Consider the following 24,332-nt stretch of genomic DNA (forward strand, 5'->3'; position numbering starts at 1 on the left):
TCGATTAGGTCATTTGAGGGGCCCCTCTTAGCTGTTTGACCATGCTTGGGGTTCTTCTTGGCTCTATGAAGCTCTGTGGGCCTGGCTTGGCTCTACAGCCCTCCGTAGTTTTCGTTTTGGATCCCTTGGTTTTGCCCCCTTTTTGGCTATCTTTGGAGTTCTGGAAAATTAGTAAAATATTTTTTGATTACAAACATTTTATTTGAAAGATCATGTTACAATCAAGATACTATAAAAGTACCAACAGACAATATACAAGATATATCAAGTACAAAGTAATATTATACAAAATAGAACAGTATATGAAAACTGGTTACAATGTGTTTGTTAATAGCTGGTAGCAGAGAGGTAGTCTGGTTGATAGACAAAAACACAGAGTGAAATCAAGGAGGAGCCACTATATCAGGTAGAGCATTGATCAAGTATAGCATGATAAAGGGAACTACCATGTATTACAAAAAGGGGGTGTCCCAGTTATCCCATTTCTTGTTATAGAGATGCATAGTGTCATACAACATGTGGTGAATACATTGTGAGAGTTTGATTATTTCCATTCTGGCTAACACCAGCGACCAGGAGACAGAGGAGGAATGCCAGTTTAATGCCGTTACCCAATTAATATAAACAAAAAAAAAAAAGAGCGTGTAGCAATTTTTCACAAGGGGTGGGGGTAAAAAAAAAAGGCACATTTGTATCGTTTGAGTCATAGGGCATCCTGCTACTAGGATGAATTTTGTGGCCGCACATTGCCATAGTGGTTGAAGATGCTTGCAGCTCCAAAAATGGAGATAAACGGAACCATGGTCCGGGCGGCCACGAAAAAAATTAAACTGAAGGATAAATAGAGTGGAGCCCAACTGGTGTCATGTACCATCTAGTGTGTAGCTCGATCGCAGTTTTGCGAACTGAAATTGATTGTGTGTTCTTAAGCATGTTACTGAGTATCTTTTCCTATTCAGGAGGTGTAAAAGTGAGACCTAATTCGGCTTCCCATTGGGCCATTGGTTTAGTTTTCTCAGTGAAAGAGCCTTTATTAAGGTAGCCGGAACTACGTGATATAATACCACTCTCTCTAGAAAGGGATTTGCAAATATGTTCAAACTGAATATATTGCATTCCAGACGTTAGTGAGCTCATGCAACAAAAAAAAAAAAAAATGTTTGATTTGGATGCATCTAAACATCTTATGCACACGAGCGGACATTACGGCAGACTTTGTCCGGCGGACTTTGACGGACTTTCCGAATGAACGGACTTGCCTACACACGATCAACCAAAGTCCGACGGATTCGTACGTGATGACGGACGACTTGACTAAAATAAGGAAGTTCATAGCCAGTAGCCAATAGCTGCCCTAGCGTTGGTTTTTGTCCACCGGACTAGCATGCAGACGAGCGGATTTTTCGACAAGTCCATTGAAAAGATTTGAAACAGGTTTCATTTCTAGGTCCGTCAAACTTTTGGGGAAAAAAAGTCCGCTGGTGCCCACACACGATCGAATTGTCCGACGGACTCCGGTCCACTGGACCAAGTATGCCGTAAAGTTCGGTCGTGTGTAGGTGGCATTAGTATAAGGTAAGTTACATTCTGATTGGGGTTGTTTAAAGTGGGTATCTGATTAGAGGGATTTTAACGTTATTAACCCAAGGGCGGACCATAGGGTAAAGTTGTCTCTTTCCTGAAAGGCTTGGGAGAAGTCAGACCACCTAAAAAGGAGGAAAGGGGTGCGACTGAAGAATCTAAGTTAAATTTCTTTTTATATAGAGATCAAAGTTGGAGAGTTTGGGCTATGATTCTGTTGAGGGGGAAGATATGGACCTGGACCATAGTAGGCCTGGGAAGTGATATGGTGAAATGGAATAAGTTTAAAAAAATAGCCAGGGGAAGTCCCCCATAGGAGCATGCCATTGTTCAGTTTGAGCGAATCTCGCTGACATATAGTATAGCCATAGGTTTGCTAGGCCCAGGCCACCAGGCAATTGGGGCCTTAGTAGAAGAGATTTATGGAATTTTGGTTTCTTTGGAGGGACTCAATGCAGGACTTGGTAACGTATATAGGGAGAGACCTAAAAAAAAAAAAAAAAAAAAAAAAAAATACTTTAGGCAAATTCGCCATTTATATAGTCGTAACCCTGCCCAAAAATGAGATGTGGTATGTGGACCATAGTTTCAATAGGGACCCGATGTGAGAAAAAAATAGGGTGGTAATTACTGTAGAAAAGGACTTGATAAGTAGGGCTAATGTCAGGAAAGAGGCAAGTACCGGTCTCGCCAATATCGCCGCCTTCCTTCGCACATGCGCGGCAGAGTGGCACTCCGGCGAATCCCTGGGCACAATACAGCGAGACGGCTAAGGCGCGTGCGTGATTCAGCGGAACGGCGAACGCGCGTACGCAATAGTACACGCACAACATGAGCCTCCCACTGGCCTATAAAAGCCACTCTGTGCCATGGCCAGATTGCTGGTTTGTCTTTCAGCTCCCCGTGTGTTTCCTGCTTGTATCCTGATTCTTGATTACCTGTTGTGACCTAGATTGACCTTGACCTGCTCTGATCTCTTCCTGCATCTGACCCTCGGCTTGCCTCTCGGACTTCTCCACTTGCTTCCTGTGTTTGACCCTCGGCCTGTCTACGGATATTGCTTCCTGTCTCCAGTGATTGACCTTCGGCCTGTCTACGGATATTGCTTCCTGTCTCCAGTGATTGACCCTCGGCCTGTCTACGGATATTGCTCCGTCTCCAGTGATTGACCTTCAGCCTGTCTACGGATATTGCTTCCTGTCTCCAGTGATTGACCTTCGGCCTGTCTACGGATATTGCTTCCTGTCTCCAGTGATTGACCCTCAGCCTGCTCCTGGACTTTGCTTTTGTCTTCAGTGCTCGACCCCTGGCTTGCTCACAGACTTTGCTTCCAGTTACCTGTGTTTGACCCTCGGCCTGTTTACGGACTTTGCTATCAATCTTCAGTACTAAGTCATCAGCCTGCTGACAGACCCGCTAACAGTCCTTTGCACTAGACCGTTTTTGCCTATCTAGAGACTCTTACTAGTCAACGGCGTTTGACCCCCGGCCTGTGGTTGGATCAGCTGTTCATCCTCCTTCTTGAGCTTCAGCATCTTCCAGTCCTGCACATCTGTCTCCCTGCCGGTGACCACGCAAGACCTGCCCAGCCTGCTGGTGACTCATGCCTCTTTGTGCCCTTCACCCCCTGTACCATCTCCAGGAGTGGAGTGCGCTTAGTCGCAAGAGGTTACCGCTCTCAGCATCTCGGCCTCGGTGAGTACCCTTATCTGACAGCCAAGTTGTATCCCGAGGTATCGGAAGGATTGAGCGCACCATGCAGAAAAGGAAAAATGTTGTTGCAATGAGGTAGTCAATCCCTCTGATATATTTATTGGCATGGCAGAACATTTGGATAGGTTGACACCTAGTCCCGATATAGCCTGAAAGGAATCTAATACAGAGACCAAGTTGGGTAGTGCGATTAAAGGATTAGTTAGGAATAACAAAAGGTCATCAACCAATTCTCCTGGGCCTTTGCACTAACCTTAACATTAACATCCTCTCTGATAGCTCTCACTAGGGGCTCTATTGCCAAAGCGAAAAGGAGATGAGACCAGGGACATCCCTGCCTGGTGCCCTATTGCAGAGAAAAATTAGTGCCTGGCAGTTTTATATGGGTCTCGGGGGCTTGATATGAAAACCTTTGAGAAAATCCCCTGTAATACCATATCTGGGTAGCAAATGATCTAAGTATGACCAACTGACGCTGTGAAAGGCCTTGCGAATATCAAGGCTAAGGAGGAGTACTGACATATGCCGCATACACACGAGCGGACTTTACGGCAGACTTTGCCTGGCGGACTTTGACGTACTTTACGACGGACTTTCTGAATGAACGGACTTGCCTACACACAATCCACCAAAGTCCGTCGAATTCGTACGTGATGACGTACGACCGGACTAAAACAAGGAAGTTCATAGCCAGTAGCCAATAGCTGCCCTAGCGTGGCTTTATGTCCGTCGAACTAGCAAACAGACGGCGGACTTTTCGACAGGACTCGATTTCGACGGATTAATTTAAAACATGTTTCAAATCTAAGTCCGTCCAACTTTTGAGAAAACAAAGTCCGCTGGAGCCCACACACGATCGAATTGTCCGACCAAATCCCATCCGCCGGGCAAAGTCTGCCGTAAAGTCCGCTCGTGTGTACGCGGCATTAGGCTCCATTCACACCTGAGTGTTTTGTAGCTTGAAGCTACAAAATGCTTGGAGGGGAAAAAATCCATTATTCTCTATGGAGATGGTTCACATCTCCACTCCAAGTCGCCTGAAGCCCTACGCTTGAAGCGCAAACAAGTTCTGGACCTTTTTTTTGTCGCTAGAATCGGGAAGATTTGGGCGTGTTTGGAGCAGGAAGCAGATGACAAAATCTAAAAACATAGCAACAAATGATGAAACAGATGATTGTTTTTCCTATTGGCTAATAAAATAAACGCCAAAGCTCAAAAATGCCAGAAAACACTGCATGGAAATGCGCAAATACGCGCGAGAAAACAAGCGACAAAACGCTAAAAAAACGCTACGCTCAGGTGTGAATGGGGCCTTAGAGTGTAACTTAGCATCCTTAATGATATTGGTTACCAGACGTATGTTATCTGTGACCTGCCACATATATTTAACCACTTTAAGACCAGCCGCCGCAGTTGTACTGCGGCAGGTTGGCTCTTCTGGGGTGAATCGCCGTCATTGTACATCGGCCGGTTTAAGAGGTCTAGGGGCACATGCCCGTGGCCCGATGGGCGGAGCCGATGTGCGTGGCCGGCGGCCGCGATGTCTGCCGGCCACCCGCGATCATTCCTGAGAGAGACAGAACGGGGATCTGTCAATGTACGCAGACATCTCCCCGTTTTTCAGGGGAGTAGAGAGTGATCGTCTGCGCCTAGTAATCAGGAACAGCGACCAGTCTCCTCCTCTAATCAGTCCCCTCCCCCACAGTTAGAAACACCTCCCTAGGGAAGAGTTAACCGCTTGATCGCCCCCCTAGTGTTAACCCCTTCCCTGCCAGTGACATTTATACAGTAATCAGTGGCTATTTTTAGCACTGATCGCTGTATAAATGTCACTGTTTCTAAAAAAGTGTCAAAAAGTGTCCAATTATAAAAAGGGGGGGCTGCAAGCCTCGGTCCGTGAGCGCGGAAACCTTTCTTATACTACTAAAAAGTGTCCAATTTGTCCGTCGCAATGTCGCAGTCCTGCTGAAAATCGTTGATCACCGCCATTACTAGTAAAAAAAAAAAAAAATGAATACAAAAAAATGCCATAAATCTATCCCCTATTTTTTAGACGATGTAGACATAACTGTTGCGCAAACCAATCAATATATGCTTATTGCGATTTTTTTAACCAAAAATATGTAGAAGAAAACACATCGGCCTAAATTGATGTAGAATTTTTTTTTATTTATTTATTTATTTATTTTTTGGATATTTATTATAGCAAAAAGTAAAAAATATTGATTTTTTTTCAACATTGTCGCTTTTTTTTTTATTTATACTGCAAAAAAACCCCACAGAGGTGATCAAATACCACCAAAAGAAAGCTCTATTTGTGGGAAAAAAATTCTGTTTGGGTACAGCGTCGCACGACCGCGTCAGTTAAAGCGACGCAGTGCCGTATTGCAAAAAAATTGCCTGAGCTTTAAGAGGGCAAATCCTTCCGGTCCTTAACCACTTCAGCCCCGGACCATTTTGCTGGCCAAAGACCAGAGCACTTTTCACGATTCGGCACTGCGTCGTTTAAACTGACAATTGTGCGGTCGTGCGACGCGGCTCCCAAACAAAGTTGATGTCCTTTTTTTTTCCCCACAAATAGAGCTTTCTTTTGGTGGTATTTGATCACCTCTGCGGTTTTTATTTTTTGCGCTATAAACAAAAATAGAGCGACAATTTTGAAAAAAAAACGCATTATTTTTTACTTTTTGCTATAATAAATATCCCCCAAAAATATATATATTTTTTTTTTCCTCAGTTTAGGCCGACATGTATTCTTCTACATATTTTTGGTAAAAAAAAAAAAAAAAATCGCAATAAGCGTTTATTGATTGGTTTGCGCAAAAGTTATAGCGTCTACAAAATAGGGGATAGTTTTATGGCATTTTTATTAATAATTTTTCTTTACTAGTAATGGCAGCGATCTGTGATTTTTATTGTGACTGCGACATTATGGCAGACACATCGGACAATTTTGACACATTTTTGGGACCATTGTCATTTTTACAGCGGTCAGTGCTATAAAATTGCATTAATTACTGTAAAAATGACACTGGCAGTGAAGGGGTTGACCACTAGGGGGCGAGAGAGGCGTTAAGTGTGTCCTAGGGAGTGATTCTAATGCCCCGTACACACGGTCGGACTTTGTTCGGACATTCCGACAACAAAATCCTAGGATTTTTTTCCGACGGATGTTGGCTCAAACTTGTCTTGCATACACATGGTCACACAAAGTTGTCGGAAAATCCGATCGGTCTGAACACGGTGACGTAAAACGCATACGTCGGGACTATAAACGGGGCAGGAGCCAATAGCTTTCATCTCTTTATTTATTCTGAGCATGCGTGGCACTTTGTCCGTCGGATTTGCTTACACACGATTGGAATTTAAAGGATCAGATTTTGTTGTCGAAAAATTTTATAGCCTGCTCTCCAACTTTGTGTGTCGGAAATTCCGATGGAAAAAGTCCGATGGAGACCACACATGGTGACCCATACCACCCTTTTCCCGTACTAAATAATTCCTGTATCTCACCGCACATTGGTATTCATCACACGATCATAATCCTCCAGTGTGGTGTTCTCTATTGACCCAAATGATGTGATCCCCCCGCAGTTCACCAACACGTCCAGCTGTCCAAAGTGACCAACTGTCTCCTCCACAAGTCTCTGGAGGACCTTCTCATCTGTCAGATCTCCGAGGACCAGGAGAGGCTGCAGAAAAAAAAAAAGACATTAATAACAAAATAACCAAGGTGACACAGGACATTGAGGGGTCAGGAGAAGATGAGGGTCACTAATGAAAGTGACACATAGAGAATAGATGAAAGGACAGTAATGAAGGACACACGCACAGTACATATGATATGGTCACGCCACCTTCATGCTGGAGGTCGCTTCACAGCTCTGGGCTGTCTCCTGCAGCTTCTCCTGGTTTCTTCCGTTTAGGGCCAGTCGGGCCCCCAAACCAGCGAAGAGGATGGCAGTTCCAGCCCCAATCCCAGAGCTGGCTCCGGTCACCAGGCACACCTTCCCATGCAGGGACACCACCTGGAAATTGACACAGAATGGGAGATGAAGAGGGACACAAAACCCGGGAAATGCTACAAACATGAACTTCATGTGTGACCATGATGGGGGGAGGACAGATATGTCCATGTCCATGTTCCATGCCTTTGGCTGCAGGAATAAAATGGAGTCTCTATTCCCTGAACACACAGCTGGGGCCCCCGGACCTCAAGGGCCCAGAGACAGTGCCCCCTAATTGTCTGTGTACAGCGTATCCACTGCAATATATAAAGAAATACATAAGACCAAATGTAATGGTGAAAACTAAGGACAAAATGTCCTCAAACATCCTAAAACAAAAAAAAAAAAAAAAAAACATAAAATTGCACAGGATCGACTGGAACTGTTCTTACCCCAAAACGGAGAACAATTCCAGTCGATCCTGTGCAATTTTATGTGTTTTTTTTTTTTCTTTTTGTTTTAAGATGTTTGATTGAGGTCATTTGGTCCTTAGTTTTCACCATTAATATTTGGTCTTATGTATTTCTTTATATATTGCAGTAAATACGCTGTACGCAGAAAATTACGAATCTCCTGAAGAAGCTGTATATTCTAGCGAAACATGTCGAGAATCACATTTTTGTACAGTACTTCATTCTTTAATGTCTCGGTCTGATTATGCCATTTTTAAATTAAAGATTGTTATATCTTTTTTAACAAAAGTATTAAATAAAATGTGTTACTTTTACTATACAATGTTATAGTTTTGTATTGTTTTAGGCACGATAAAAAATCCCTTCATTCCAATTTCTATTTTTTTTATATCAATTAATTTGGGATGTGGTGCCTTGCTCCACCTATCCTTCGCTGATTCACTTGACTTCCTTAATGAATTGACTGGACAAGGGAAGGGAACATTGGTGACAATCTGACAGGGGGGGTCTACACCTTAATCTGAACTGCAGGAAAACCTCTAAATACAAAGGTGAAAATACATCTATGGGAGCCGTTTGTTCTGCAGAGGGTGTGCTATTCAACCAGTCTTCTGATCCAGACCCCACCACCAGACGACACAGCCCGATCCTCGGTCTACAACAGGAGCACCGCTTGGTCAAAACGCATCTGCAGCCTTCTGTTTGTACAGTGAAGGAGCCGAAGCGCATGCAACAAGCAAGTGTCGTGTCCTGCGTATAGCAGAAACTGATTGGGTTTTAGTAATCTGTGGGTGGCGCTGTGCAGAGGATTACAGGTGACCAATACCAAGACAGATTCAGGTACTTATATTAACTGCATTTAAAATACATCTATCTATTACTGTATATACTCGAGTATAGGCCGTCCCGAATATAAGCCGAGGCACCTAGTTTTACCACAAAAAACTGGGAAAACTCATTGACTCGCGTATAAGCCGAGGGTGAGAAATGCAGCAGCTACTGTAAGTGGAAAAGAGGGTCAACAATGCCCATCTGCAGCTCCTCACTGTGTCCATTGCATCCCTCACTGTGTCCATTGCATCCCTCACTGTGTCCATTGCATCCCTCACTGTGTCCATTGCATCCCTCACTGTGCCCATTGCATGCCTCACTGTGCCCATTGCATCCCTCACTGTGCCCATTGCATCCCTCACTGTGCCCATTGCATCCCTCACTGTGCCCATTGCATCCCTCACTGTGCCCATTGCATCCCTCACTGTGCCCATTGCATCCCTCACTGTGTCCATTGCATCCCTCACTGTGTCCATTGCATCCCTCACTGTGTCCATTGCATCCCTCACTGTGCCCATTGCATCCCTCACTTTGTCCATTGCATCCCTCACTGTGTCCATTGCATCCCTCACTGTGTCCATTGCATCCCTCACTGTGTCCATTGCATCCCTCACTGTGTCCATTGCATCCCTCACTGTGTCCATTGCATCCCTCACTTTGTCCATTGCATCCCTCACTGTGTCCATTGCATCCCTCACTGTGTCCATTGCATCCCTCACTGTGTCCATTGCATCCCTCACTGTGTCCATTGCATCCCTCACTGTGTCCATTGCGTGCCTGTGTCCATTGCGTGCCTAACTGTGTCCATTGCGTGCCTCACTGTGTCCATTGCACCCCTCTTTATAACAATCTGCCTACCTGATAAGCCCGTGTCATGCAGTCAGACGGCGGCCGACCAGTCTAAAAAAGCCGCACCTCCTCCTCGCCCTCATCCGTGATAGGGGAACAATCAGTTTCCCAGCAGTGAGTCAGTGTTCAGTGTTCCACCTCTCACGGACGTCCTCATCCCACAGACGAGGACGAGAGGATGTCTGTGATAGGCGGAACACTGACTCACTGATGGGAAACTGAGTGTTCCCCTATGACGGACAAGGACGAGGAGGAGGTGCGGCTTTTTTTTTTTTACACTGGTCGGCCGCCGTCTGACTGCATGACACGGGCTGATCAGGTATGCAGACGGCAGTGACTCCAGTATAAGCCGAGGGGGACACTTTCAGCACAAAAAAAGTGCTGAAAAACTCGGCTTATACTCGAGTATATACGGTACATCCATTACCTTGTTTTTTAGTTTTTTGTTCCCAGCTGCCGGCGTACAGGTTTAAAAGAAAAGGTCATGGTAGAAATGCGAGGGGTGTCACCTCTGTGCTCCAAAATTCCCAGATAGCAAGTAATTGAGCTGCAAGTTTGAAAATAACGTTCTAAGCTATTGTTAGACTTGCCGGGCTTCTCCAATTTGTTGCACAATTGCAGCAAGTCCGCAGCGGCTGCACTTCCAAGTGCCCTTGCAGTGCTGCCATATTACAGTCATGACAGGTCCCCTTTAAGAATAAGAACTCATTGCTGAATAAAGTCATTGGTGACACATTACACATGGGGTGACACTCTGCAAACTGACAAATGCCGCTCACCTGTTCCTGCTGTGCCGCCATGTCTGTTCTAATCTAGAAATGTATTAGCACTGCTGAAAGAATGCAGAAGCTCAGGATAGACAAAGATTTTTTCTTTTTTAATTGATTGGTCACATTTCTGTGAATGAACACCTGGAGAACCGGTCTGGGAAGTCTCTGTCAGAAGCTGCAAATGTATCCAGTGGTCAATGGGTGGACGATTCTTGAAAATCAAATCTGGCCACTTTTAAGGCTAATAGTCTATTATTATTATTATTATTATACAGGATTTATATAGCTCCGACAGTTTACGCAGCGCTTTACAACATTAGGGCAGACAGTACAAGTACAATACAATTCAATTCAATACAGGAGGAATCAGAGAGCCCTGCTCGTTAGAGCTTACAATCTAGGAGGGAGGGTCAAGTTATACAAAAGGGTAATAGCTGTGGGGGATGAGCTAATGGAGAAAATAGTGCAGTTGTTAGATGGAGGCAGGATAGGCTTCTCTGAAGAGGAAAGTTTTCAGGGATCGCCTAAAAGTGGATAAAGTTGGAGACAGTCTGACAGATTGGGGTAGGGAATTCCAGAGGATGGGCGAGGCTCGGGAATAGTCCTGGAGGCGGATATGGGAGGAGGTGATGAGGGAGCTAGAGAGCAGGAGATCTTGGGAGGAACGGAGAGGGCGATTAGGTTGGTATTTTGAGACTAGGTTAGTGATGTAGCTGGGGGCAGAGTTGTGGATGGCTTTGAAACTTATTGTTAGTATTTTGAATTTAATTCGTTGGGCGAGTGGTAGCCAATGGAGGGATTGTCAGAGAGGGGTAGCAGACACTGAGCGGTTTGTAAGGTGGAGGAGTCTGGCAGCAGCATTCATGATGGACTGAAGGGGGGATAGTCTATTTAAAGGTAAGCCAATGAGGAGTGAGTTGCAGTAGTCAAGGCGAGAGATAACCAGGGAGTGAATCAGGAGCTTTGTGGTTTCATTGGTTAGGAAGGGACGTAGTTTAGAGATGTTGCGGAGGTTGAGGCGGCAAGCTTTGGAAAGTGATAGGATGTGGGGCTGAAAGGAGAGTTCAGAATCCAGGATCACACCTAGCACCCTGACATGTGGGGATGGGTGGATGGTTTTGCCATTGCTCTTGACAGAGAAGTTGGGGGAAGAGGAACGTGGGGGGAGGAAATATTATAAGCTCGGTTTTGGACAAGTTGAGTTTGAGGAAGTGGTGTGACATCCATACAGATATGTCGGTTAGTAGGTTAGTGATGCACTGATGGAATGAGTTGAGGGGTGGAGAGATAGATTTGTGTGTCATCAGCATAGAAATGATATTGAAAGCCGTGAGAGGCTATCAGCTGAGGGAAGAGGAGTGGAGGAAGTAGAATTGTAAGTGACACTGAAGGTGCGTTGGGATAGGTAGGATGAGAGCCACTGAAGAGCACAGTCACGGAGACCGAGGGAGTAAAGTTTTTTGAGGAGGAGGGGGTGGTCAACCGTGTCAAAGGCAGCTGAAAGATCCAGAAGTAGGAGTACAGAATAGTGTCCGTTGGTTTTTGCAGTTAGTAGGTCATTTGTGAGTTTTAAAAGAGCAGTTTCTGTGGAGTGTTGAGGGCGAAATCCAGATTGAAGGGGATCAAGAAGGTTGTTTTTAATGAGGTGGTCACTCAGTTGATTGTAAACCAGGCGTTCAAGGAGTTTAGAGGAAAAGGGGAGCAAGGAGATTGGGCGTAGGTTGTTAAGATTGGTGGGGTCCAAGGACGGCTTTTTGAGTATGGGGGTGACCAGTGCATGTTTTAGAGCGTCGGGGAAGATGCCAGAGGTGAGGGAGAGATTGAAGATGTGGGTTAGAGAGTGTAGGATGGGTTCAGAGGGTGACCGTAGCATTTGAGAGGGAATAGGGTCCAGGGGACAGGTGGTTAGGTGGGTGATAGAAAGGAGTTTAGCAACTTCATCTGTAGTAGCAGATTTGAATAGGGGGAGTGTCAGTTGTACCTGTTGACATGGGGTCTTAGCTGGGGGAGATACCTGTAGAATGGAGATTTCATCACGGATTGTATCAATCTTGTTTTTTAAGTGATTAGCGATTTCCTGGGCAGTGAGTAAGTCAGTGGGTGGAGGCAGTGGAGGACAAATTAGAGAGTTGAAGGTAGAGAAGAGTTTACGGGGATTGGATGAGAAGGTGTTAATAAGAGTTGTAAAATAGGTTTGCTTGGCAGTGTGGAGGAAAGAATAGTATATTTGGAGGGCAGATTTGTATTGGTTGAAGTCTTTGAGAGACTTAGTCTTGTGCCACAGACGCTCAAGAGCGCGACTACGTTTTTTGAGAATTTTAGTGTCATCTGTTTGCCAGGGTTGTAGGGGTCGAGGCCTGATTCTGCGGGTAGTGAGGGGAGCGAGCTTGTCCAGGGTGGAGGACAGAGATTTATTGTAGATGGACATGGCTTGGTTGGGGCAGGACAGGGGAGAGATTTTGTCATAGAGGTGGTCAGTAGCAGAATAGAGGAGACAGGAGTTGAAGTTGCGAAAGCTTCTACGGGTGATGGTTAGGCGATTGGAGGGAAAGGTGGTGGAAGACAGGGGGAGAGAGAAACTAATAAGGTGGTGGTCGGAGAGAGGAAAAAGATTGTTTGAGAAGTTGCACGGAGTGCATAGGTAGGAGAATACAAGGTCAAGGGTGTTGCCATCAGAGTGAGTAGAAGCCTGTACCCATTGCTTCAGGTCAAATGAAGAGGTTAGACTAAGAAGTTTAGAAGTAGCAGGAGTGTTTGTATTAGCACCGAGAAGGATTGTGGGAATATCTGAAGAGAGAAAGTAGGGTAGCCAGGCAGAAAACTCATCAAGGAAAGTCGATAATGGTCCAGGGGGCCGGTAGATCACAGCAATTCTTAGGGAAGTAGGAGAGAATAGACGTATACAGTGGGCTTCAAATGATGAGAGGGAAAAAGAGGGAGGAGGGTGAATAACCTGGAAGGTGCTCTGGGGGGATAGGAGGAATCCCACTCCACCTCCCTTGCGTCCATTAGGCCTAGGGGAGTGAGTCCAGTGAAGGCCACCCTGGGAGAGGGAAGCAGGAGAAGGGGTGTCATATTCGTGGAGCCAGGTTTTGGTGAGAGCAAGTAGATTAAAGGAATTAGTGACAAAGAGGTCATGAACAGCAGTGAGTTTGTTGCAGACAGAGCGGGCATTCCAGAGGGCACAGGAGAGAGGGAGGCTGGCGTTGGAAAGAAGAGGAATGGAGACTAAATTGTGTAGATTGCGACTACTTCCAGAGGGTGTAGGGTGATGGTGATGGGTGTGTTGGGCACAGTTAAATAAGGGAGGCCCAGGGTTTGGGGAAATGTCTCCAGCGATTAGGAGAAGCAGAAGAGTGAGGGAGGTAATATGAGAATATGATTTGTATGAGGGGACATGCTTTAGTATCCTGGGGGGTATGTTAGCAAGTTAGTCTAAAGTCAAACAAGCAAAGGGCATGGGGAGCTGGGCACTGCCATAGGGGACATAGGGGACCAGTGAATAATATAAACACCACTGAGTGGAAAAGGGACCCTCCATGTTGTGTGACCTGGAGGACGACATGGAATCATTTTTCAAATGACATGCTTCAGAGATGCCTTCAAGCTGTACTTGGGGATATGGAACAGTGCAACTCTCTCTAGCAGAGTCAGTGACACCATATTCTGACATGAGATACATTGTATGTGTTTATTTGTTTCCATTACTCCTTGGCTTACACACAGCAACTACAGCAAGAGCTCTGCAAGTCTCAGCACGAGCCCCGCAAGTCTAAAGCACGAGCCCCGCAAGTCTACAGCACGAGCCCCGCAAGTCTACAGCACGAGCCCCGCAAGTCTACAGCACGAGCCCCGCAAGTCTACAGCACGAGCCCCGCAAGTCTAAAGCACGAGCCCCGCAAGTCTAAAGCACGAGCCCCGCAAGTCTAAAGCAAAAGCCCCGCAAGTCTAAAGCAAGAGCCCCGCAAGTCCAAAGCAAGAGCCCCGCAAGTCTAAAGCACGAGCCCCGCAAGTCTAAAGCAAGAGCCCCGCAAGTCTAAAGCAAGAGCCCCGCAAGTCTACAGCACGAGCCCCACAAGTCTACAGCACGAGCCCCGCAAGTCTACAGCACGAGCCCCGCAAGTCTACAGCACGAGCCCCGCAAGTCTACAGCACGAGCCCCGCAAGTCTACAGCACGAGCCCCGCAAGTCTACAGCACGAGTTATGCAAGTCTCCATTTTTGGCAAGAAAAAAGAAGCAAGCAGTGCGCATCCAGACATCCCAACCTGCAAAAACTCATTTCAGGGAGGTGACGCGTCAGTACCAATTAAAGTTTGCTGTTTTTGGCATACATAGGCATTGTGTGTCTCTTATTTTTCTTTTTTTACTAGTAAGGCTGCTTTCACACTGAGGTGCTTTACAGGCGCTATAAATAGCGCCTGTAAAGAGCCTCTCCTGTCTCTCCAGTGTGAAAGCCCGAGTGCAGGCATTTTGTTTTACCGTCCTGCAAGCGCACTGGATCGGTGCGCTTGCAGGATGGTAAAACAAAATGCATGCAGGCAGCATCTTTGCAGTGCTGTAGTATACACCGCTCCTAAAGTGCCCCTGCCCATTGAAATCAATGGGCAGCGCCGGCAAAGCGCTGCCGCAGTGGCGCTTTGTGAGCGGTTTTAACCCTTTTTCGGCTGCTAGCGGGGGTTAAAAGCACCCCGCTAATGGCCGAAGAGCGCCGCTAAAATGACGGTAAAGCACCACTAAAAATAGCAGCGCTTTACCGCCGATGCCCCCAACGCCTCAGTGTGAAAGCACACTAAATGTTTTTTGAAGGAGTACGGTCTGCGTCAGAGAGAAGGGAGAGTGCAAAACTAAGTGCTGGAACATGGAAACTTCAAATTAAAATTTGCAATAAAATGTATGTCGTCATATTATGGCAAGTTCTCCTGCCATATCCCCAGCACTCAGCTCTTCACAGAGGGATCCGCTAGGACTGCCACTGTAACATCCAATATTATAAAGACTTTTGGCATAATCTACTGAAAACTTCTATTTGCAATATACATTAGCAAACAGTGGCATACCTTGGGGTGTAGAACATGAAGAACAGTCAGTCTCGGCTAGAGCAAACTGGGGATGCTGTAAAATCACATTCCAATTCACCTGCATATACAAGCAGCCCCCAGTGGCAGGAAGGGAGAAGTGCGCGTCTAGAGGGAAGCCAGGGGTGCTGTCTATTTGATAACACTGGGAAGGGAAGCGGCAGCGTGTCAGCTCAGTAATGTTCCGCCCCCCTGGCTGCTCTGCCCTTCTGAGTGACAGGCTCAACCGGGAGATCGCCCGGCGCTCGCAGGTGTCCATGAGCCAGCATCCAAATGCAGGAGTCTCCCGCGATTTGCGGGAGACTTGAGATGTCTGCACAACCATAATCCCTCAATCTGGTGATAGTGAACCCACTGCCATTAACCGAATCCCTCACTGTATACATGCGAAATGCATTCAATCCATTGCATAAAAATAATTCATCTACCATACAAAAAATATTTGTTTGTATGAAACAAACCAAGTGCAAATGCTGTTAAAAAAAAGTGCAAAAGAAAAAACTGTGTGCTGAAACAGTGAACAAAAAGTGCTTAGTGCAAGAAAATATTATTCATTAGTGAAGTGCTTGCATCAAAAATTTCATATGTTGTGAAAAAAAAACAATCAGCGCCAAAATAAATGACTTCCTCCTATAACAGGGTAAATGTGTAAAATCACCAATATACGTGACTGCAATAATGCGACCGTGTGTACACTCCCTCTGACTTTTGCTGGCAGAATTCCAGCCAGCAAAAGATTGAGAGCATGTTCTCTATTTTTCAGTCAGAAAAAAGTTCCTATCCGAAAATGCGTTAGTCTGTATGCAATTCGGACGCGCAAAAAAAAAAAATCACGCATGCTGGGAAACAATTCGATGCACGCTCGGAAGAACTGAACTTCATTTTTCTCGGCTCGTCGTAGTGTTGTACGTCACCGCGTTCTTGACAGTCGAAAGTTCAGAGAACTTTTGTGTGACCGTGTGTATGCAAGGCAAACTTGAGCGGAATCCCGTCGGAAAAGCCGTCATACCTTTTTCCGACCGAAATTCCCAAACGCCAGACGCGGCATTACAGTTACACCACACCAAATTCAATATTGTTTTCTAAATAGTGCAGCGTTGTGTCTCATTAAAGTGGTGTTCCGGCCGAAATTATACTTTTTAAATAAAAATACCCCTGTAATACACAAGCTTAATGTATTCTAGTAAAGTTAGTCTGTAAACTAAGGTTTGTTTTGTTAGTTTATAGCAGGAGTTTGTTATTTTATAAACTTACAGCAGGCCGTGGCCATCTTAAGTGTGGGCATCTGAAGCCAGACTGTATTTCCTCCTGGATCTCATTCTTGCAGATCTCGCACATGCTCAGTGCAGCACAAGCAGTGTAATAGGTTTCAGGTCAGGTTTCCATAGCAAAGGCAGTGTCAGAAGTTGCCGCCCCTTCCCAGAAGGCATTGCAAACAGGAAATGATGCGATGGGCCACGGCCAGGGTGGCGGAAGTGGAAAAATGAATACAGCAGATATACAGTAGGTGCTGAGAAAAAAAATAAAAAAATATCCAATTCGTTTACAGTGCACAGTTTAGTGAGGGATGCTGAAGAGTTGTAAAAGTGGGTGGAACTCCACTTTAAATAATGTGCATACAAAATTTATATTAAAACATTTCATTATCAAAAAAATAATTTAAATTCAAAAATGAAAATGTCAAAAAATTAAAAAAAAAAAACAACTCCACCAGCTAAAGTGTCTGCTCACCTCAAAGATTATTGTAAAAGCATAGACAGATCACTCCTCATGTCCACCACTATGGATCCACATTCACTCTCCAATGGTGATCCTACAAGTCTCCAGACTGCTCCTCTGTTTGGATAAACAGCGTTTGTGTTGCCGTCAGACAAACCTTCCTTCACTTTCTCATAGGTGCTCAATCACCCTATTACTTCCGTAGAGTATAGACCTGAAACAACAAACACAAGTGCCAATACTGTACACTTATTTGCATGTATATTAGCCGCTTCCAGACCGGCTCACGCCGATATACTGTGGCAGCAGGGCACGTACAGGCAGATTAACGTACCTGTACGTTGCCCTTTAAGAGGCGGCTCACGGGTGCGTCTGCCGGGAGCTCTGTGACCGTGATCGCGGGTCTCGCAGACTCGATGTCTGCTGCGAAACCCGCGATCGTTTCACGGAGAGGAAGAACGGGGAGATGCTAATGTAAACAAGCATCTCCGCATTCTGCCTAGTGACAGGACACTGATCACCGCTCCCTGTCATCGGGAGCGGTGATCAGTGATGTGTCACTCGTAGCCACGCCCCCCAACAGTTAGAATCACTCCCTAGGACACACTTAACCGCTACAGCACCACCTAGTGGTCAACCCCTTCACTGCCAGTGACATTTTTACAGTAATCAATGCAATTTTTTAGCACTGATCGCTGTATTAATGACAACGGTCCCAAAAATGTGTCAAAATTGTCCGATGTGTCCGCCATAATGTCGCAGTCACGATAAAAATCAGTGTGGTGTCACACGTAGCCCCTCCCCCCCCCACAGTTAGAATCATTCCCTAGGACACACTTAACACCTTCACTGCCAGTCACATTTACACAGTTATCAGTGCATTTTTTATCGCACTGATCGCTGTATAAATGTGAATGGCCCCAAAATAGCGCCAAAAGTGTCCGATGTGTCCGCCATAATGTCTGTCACGATAAAAAAAAAAAAAAAAAAAAAAAAATCGCAGATCGCCGCCATTACCAGTAAAAAAAAAAAATATATATATATATATATATATATATATATATATATATATATATATATATTAATAAAAATGCCATAAATCTATCCCCCATTTTATAGATGCTATAACTATCAATAAACGCTTATTGCAATTTTTTTTACCAAAAATATGTAGAAGAATACATATCGGCCTAAACTGAGGAAAAAAAAAATATTCTATATATTTTTGGGGGATATTTATTATAGCAAAAAGTAAAAAATAATGCGTTTTTTTTTTCAAAATTGTCGCTCTTTTTGTTTATAGCGCAAAAAATAAAAAACCGCAGAGGTGATCAAATACCACCAAAATAAAGCTCTATTTGTGGGGAAAAAAGTATGTCAATTTGTTTGGGAGCCACGTCGCACGACTCCGCAATTGTCAGTTAAAGCGACGCAGTGCCGAATCACAAAAAGTGCTCTGGTCTTTGGCCAGCCAAATGGTCCGGGGCTGAAGTGGTTAAAATGTACAAATGCAGCAATTTAGAAATCAGATAAAAGGTTTAGCTCTGGGAAACATTTTTTGAAAGATAAAAAGTGAATTTTATATACATCTTTATAGATCAGACCAAAATGAGGGACAAATGAGGAGGAAAGAGGGACAGAGGGAAATTGCTCCAAATCAGGGACAGTCCCTTTGAAATCAGGGGCAGTTGGGAGCTAAGACAGTGCCCCCCTGTGGTGGGATGACTATATTACACAACATAACTGAACCAGAACTTGCAGCAGAACTTGCAGAATGTTTGCAAAGAAAGTTGATCTGGAGTCATACAATGCCTGGCAAGTCTAGCAAGAGCTTAGAAAGTCATTTTCAAACTTTTGAAATGACTTGCTATCTGGGAACAGCATCCCACTCTGATTCATAGGCGTGCGCACAGGGTGTGCTGGGTGTGCCCAGGCACACCCTAATCACCCTGTGCACATTAGTGTTATCGCTCTGTGTAGCAGCAGAAACAGGGGAAAGATCTCCCTCTTACCGGCTCTGCTATAAGAGAAGTGTTTATGCTCTTCTCTTTCACTGTGCCGGCAGGGAGATCAATGTGACGGGGTCATATATATGTAGGCAATCGCACACGCATGTGTGTTTAAGCTTAAGAGTGCACACCCTAATGCAATAGGCTGCGCACACCTATGCTCTGATTAATTTGAACTAACAAAAAAAAAAAAATCTCTTTACTGGATAGTTTCTGCTATAACATTTTTTTTTTTCTATCTAGCAAGTAATAGACCAGAATTCAGCATTTGAGATACAACAGATCTAAAAGTTATCAGCACGTGCTGCAACACATTGCAAGTCAGATTTGCAGTAGTAAACTGCAGTTAAAGAAAAAAAAAAAACATCTGCAAGGCAATGTCATATTGTCCTACTATTAGTAGCACTGCATACTAAAACGTTATGAGAGATTTAACTTAACCACATAACCACTTAACCACTTAAGGACCAGCCTCGTTTTGGATTTTAGGTGTTTACATGTTTAAAACAGGTTTTTCTGCTAGAAAATTACTTAGAACCCCCAAACATTATATATGGTTTTTCTTCTAACACCCTAGAGAATACAATGGCGGTCATTGCAATACATTTTTTTGCACCGTATTTGCGCAGCGGTCTTATAAGCGCACTTTTTTTGGAAAAAATTCACTTTTTTGAATAAAAAAATAAAACAACAGTAAAGTTATCCCAATTTTTTTTTATATTGTGAAAGATAACGTTACGCCAAGTAAATTGATACCCAACATGTCATGCGTGAAAATTGCGCCCGCTCGTGGAATGGCGTCAAACTTTTACCCTCAAAAATCTCCATAGGCGACGTTTAAAAAATTCTACAGGTTGCATATTTTGCGCTACAGAGGAGGTCTAGGGCTAGAATTATTGCTCTCGCTCTACCGGTCGCTGTGATACCTCACATGTGTGGTTTGACCACCGTTTTCATACGCGGGCGCTACTCGCGTATGCGTTCGCTTCTGCGCGCGAGCTCGTCGGGACAGGGGGGTTTTAAAAAAATTTTTTTTTATTTTTATTATTTATTTTAAAATATTTTATTTATTTTTACACTGTTTAAAAAAAAAAAAAAATTGTGTCACTTTTATTCCTATTACAAGGGATGTAAACATCCCTTGTAATAGAAAAAAGCATGGCAGGACCTCTTAAATATGAGATCTGGGGTCAAAAAGACCTCACATCTCATATTTACACTAAAATGCAATAAAAAAAAAAAAAAGTCATTTAGAAAAATGACATTTGAAAAAATATGCCTTTAAGAGGCGTGGACGGAAGTGACGTTTTTACTTCGCTTCCGCCCAGCAGTATCATGAAGACGAGTGAGCGCCATCTTGGCCTCACTCGTCTCCAGACACACCACGCAGAAGGACGCGATCGCCTCCGCCGCTACCGACGGCTCCGGTAAGCGGCGGAGGACACCGGATCGCGGCGGGAGGGGGGGCCCCTCTCCCGCCACCGATAAAAGTGATTTCGCGGCGAATCCGCCGCAGGGACCACTTTTATCTGAAAGCCGGCCGCCGCACGAAAACGGGGATACCGGGGTTATGGCAGCTAGCTGCTGCCATAACAACGATATCCCCGTTCAAACTTAGGACGTGTATAGTCGTGCGGCGGTCGGGAAGTGGTTAAGGACCGAGCCTCTTTCTGAGATTTGTTGTTTACAAGTTAAATACAGTTTATTTTTTTGCTAGAAAATTACTTAGAACCCCAAAACATTATATATATTTTTTTCTAAAACCCTAGAGAATAAAATGGCGGTCATTGCAATACTTTCTGTCACACCGTATTTGCGCAGCGGTCTTACAAGCGCACTTTTTTTGGAAAAAATACATTTTTATGAATTAAAAAATAAGACAACAGTAAAGTTAGCCCAATCTTTTTTTATATGGTGAAAGATAATGTTACACTAAGTAAATTGATACCCAACATGTCACGCTTCAAAATTGCGCCCCGCTCGTGAAATGGCGACAAACTTTTACCCTTAAAAATCTCCATAGGCGACTTTTAAAAAAAAATCTACAGGTTGCACGTTTTAAGTTAGAGAGGAGGTCTAGGGCTAGAATTATTGCTCTCGCTCTACCGATCGCGGCGATACCTCACATGTGTGTTTTGAACACCATTTTCATATGCAGGCACTACTCACGTATGCGTTCGCTTCTGCGCGCAAGCTCGGCGGGACGGGGCACATTTAAAAAAATTATTTTTCTTATTTATTTTACCTTTTAATTTTTATTTTTACACTGTTCTTTTTAATAAAAAGGGTCACTTTTATTCCCATTACAAAGAATGTAAACATCCCTTGTAATAGAACACAAGCATGGACAGGTCCTCTTAAATATGAGATCTGGGGGGTCAAAAAGACTTCACATCTCATATTTACACCAAAATGCAATAAAAATCAATAAATAAAATTAATGTAATTTGGGAAAAAAATGTTTTTAGTTACAGAGGAGGTCTAGGGCTAGAATTATTGCTGTCGCTCTACCGATCGTGGTGATACCTCACATGTGTGGTTGAAACATTGTTTTCAAATGCGGGCGCTACTCACATATGCGTTCGCTTCTGCACGCAAGCTTTTTTTTTTTTTTAAATTACTCTGTATCTCCTGGTATCTCCTAAACAGAGAAGAACACCGCCAAAGCCATTTCACCAAAAACTGGGGTGATTTATTTACATTCTGGTACGCAAATATGCCGCCACCCGGCGTTAAGGCCCCACTCGCCAAGAGGCTGCATATTTGCGTACTGTCGGTGCCAAGAGGTTGATTTTTTTCTTAGAAGGATTTATTTCCACTCTTCATTTATTTTATTTGTCACGGAACGTCCCACACTCCGCTTGAAGTGCTTCCGTCATATACCACTTCCTCCCAGTCTGTATACAGATATCAGATATTCCAACCTCTCTGAGCAGAAAACAAGGCGACACTTGCTTCATTGCTAACATAGACTGTTTATTGTGAATCAAAGTTACAAGACTTTATATGCTGTTGGAACCTCCTCTAACAATACAACTGTAACTTAATTAACATGAGCTAATTATCTAATCCTTTATACAGCCTAGGTGACTGAGACATGACCTTTTGCCCAGACTTGTGGTCACCAAGCTTCACACAGTTAATTAACACAAACAACAATGGGTGAAAAGACTCTTAGAGCCACACTAGACTTATTTACAATAAACACATTATAGCAGAATTGATGACATTAGCATTTAACAGTAGGGATGAGCCGAACAACCCCTGTTCGGTTCGCACCAGAACACGCGAACAGGAAAAAAGTTCATTCGAACACCGTTAAAGTCTATGGGACACGAACATGAATAATCAAAAGTGCTAATTTTAAAGGCTTATATGAAAGTTATTGTCATAAAAAGTGTTTGGGGACCTGGGTCCTGCCCCAGGGGACATGGATCAATGCAAAAAAAAGTTTTAAAAACGGACGTTTTTTCAGGAGCAGTGATTTTAATAATGCTTAAAGTCAAACAATAAAAGTGTAATATCCCTTTAAATTTCGTACCTGGGGGGTGTCTATAGTGTGCCTGTAAAGGGGCGCATGTTTCCTGTGTTTAGAACAGTCTGACAGCAAAATGACATTTTGAAGGAAAAAACTCATTTAAAACTACCCGCGGCTATTGCATTGCCGACAATACACATAGAAGTTCATTGATAAAAACGGCATGGGAATTCCCCAAAGGGGAACCCCGAACCAAAATTAAAAAAAAAAAATGACGTGGGAGTCCTCCTAAATTCCATACCAGGCCCTTCAGGTCTGGTATGGATATTAAGGGGAACCCCGGCCAAAATTTAAAAAAAAAATGACGTGGGGTTCCCCCTAAATTCCATACCAGACCCTTCAGGTCTGGTATGGATTTTAAGGGGAACCCCGCGCCAAAAAAAAAAAAAAAAAACGGCGTGGGGTCCCCCCAAAAATCCATACCAGACCCTTATCCGAGCACGCAACCTGGCAGGCCGCAGGAAAAGAGGGGGGGACGAGAGTGCGGCCCCCCCTCCCTCCTGAACCGTACCAGGCCACATGCCCTCAACATTGGGAGGGTGCTTTGGGGTAGCCCCCCAAAACACCTTGTCCCCATGTTGATGAGGACAAGGGCCTCATCCCCACAACCCTGGCCGGTGGTTGTGGGGGTCTGCGGGCGGGGGGCTTATCGGAATCTGGAAGCCCCCTTTAACAAGGTGACCCCCAGATCCCGGCCCCCCCCCTGTGTGAAATGGTAAGGGGGTACAAGTACCCCTACCATTTCACGAAGAAAGTGTCAAAAATGTTAAAAATGACAAGAGACAGTTTTTGACAATTCCTTTATTTAAATGCTTCTTCTTTCTTCTATCTTCCTTCATCTTCTGGTTCTTCTGGTTCTTCTGGCTCTTCTGGTTCTTCCTCCGGCGTTCTCGTCCAGCATCTCCTCCGCGGCGTCTTCTGTCTTCTTCTCCTCGGGCCGCTCCGCACCCATGGCATGGGGGGGAGGCTCCCGCTCTTCTCTTCTTCTTTTCTTCTCTTCTTCATTTTCTTCTCCGGGCCGCTCCGCAATCCATGCTGGCATGGAGGGAGGCTCCCGCTGTGTGACGGTGCTCCTCGTCTGACAGTTCTTAAATAACGGGGGGGGCGGGGCCACCCGGTGACCCCGCCCCCCTCTGACGCACGGTGACTTGACGGGACTTCCCTGTGGCATTCCCCGTGACGTCACAGGGAAGTCCCGTCAAGTCACCGTGCGTCAGAGGGGGGCGGGGTCACCGGGTGGCCCCGCCCCCCCGTTATTTAAGAACTGTCAGACGAGGAGCGCCGTCACACAGCGGGAGCCTCCCTCCATGCCAGCATGGATTGCGGAGCGGCCCGGAGAAGAAAAGAAGAAGAGAAGAAGAGAAGAAAAGAAGAAGAGAAGAGCGGGAGCCTCCCCCCCATGCCATGGGTGCGGAGCGGCCCGAGGAGAAGAAGATAGAAGACGCCGCGGAGGAGATGCTGGACGAGAACGCCAGAGGAAGAACCAGAAGAGCCAGAAGAACAAGAAGAACCAGAAGATGAAGGAAGATAGAAGAAAGAAGAAGCATTTAAATAAAGGAATTGTCAAAAACTGTCTCTTGTCATTTTTAACATTTTTGACACTTTTTTCGTGAAATGGTAGGGGTACTTATGTACCCCCTTACCATTTCACACAGGGGGGGGGCCGGGATCTGGGGGTCACCTTGTTAAAGGGGGCTTCCAGATTCCGATAAGCCCCCCGCCCGCAGACCCCCACAACCACCGGCCAGGGTTGTGGGGATGAGGCCCTTGTCCTCATCAACATGGGGACAAGGTGTTTTGGGGGGCTACCCCAAAGCACCCTCCCA

General features: G+C 45.0%; 1 protein-coding gene across 1 annotated transcript in view; it reads right to left on the reverse strand.

The window, feature by feature from the left end:
- The window catches only part of LOC141147861 (3-oxoacyl-[acyl-carrier-protein] reductase FabG-like), a 28,318-nt gene extending 18,124 nt beyond the window's left edge, over nucleotides 1–10,194 (reverse strand). Inside the window, exons 1-3 of the mRNA XM_073635029.1 lie at nucleotides 10,174–10,194; nucleotides 7,152–7,322; nucleotides 6,808–6,986 (exon numbers count right to left, since the gene is read on the reverse strand). Of these exons, the coding sequence (XP_073491130.1) occupies nucleotides 6,808–6,986; nucleotides 7,152–7,322; nucleotides 10,174–10,194 (371 nt within the window). The remainder of the gene's footprint in view (nucleotides 1–6,807; nucleotides 6,987–7,151; nucleotides 7,323–10,173) is intronic.
- Nucleotides 10,195–24,332: the final 14,138 nt, after the last annotated feature.

Source organism: Aquarana catesbeiana, linkage group LG06 (assembly GCF_042186555.1).
Source record: "Aquarana catesbeiana isolate 2022-GZ linkage group LG06, ASM4218655v1, whole genome shotgun sequence".
NCBI classification, from domain to species: Eukaryota; Metazoa; Chordata; class Amphibia; order Anura; family Ranidae; genus Aquarana; species Aquarana catesbeiana.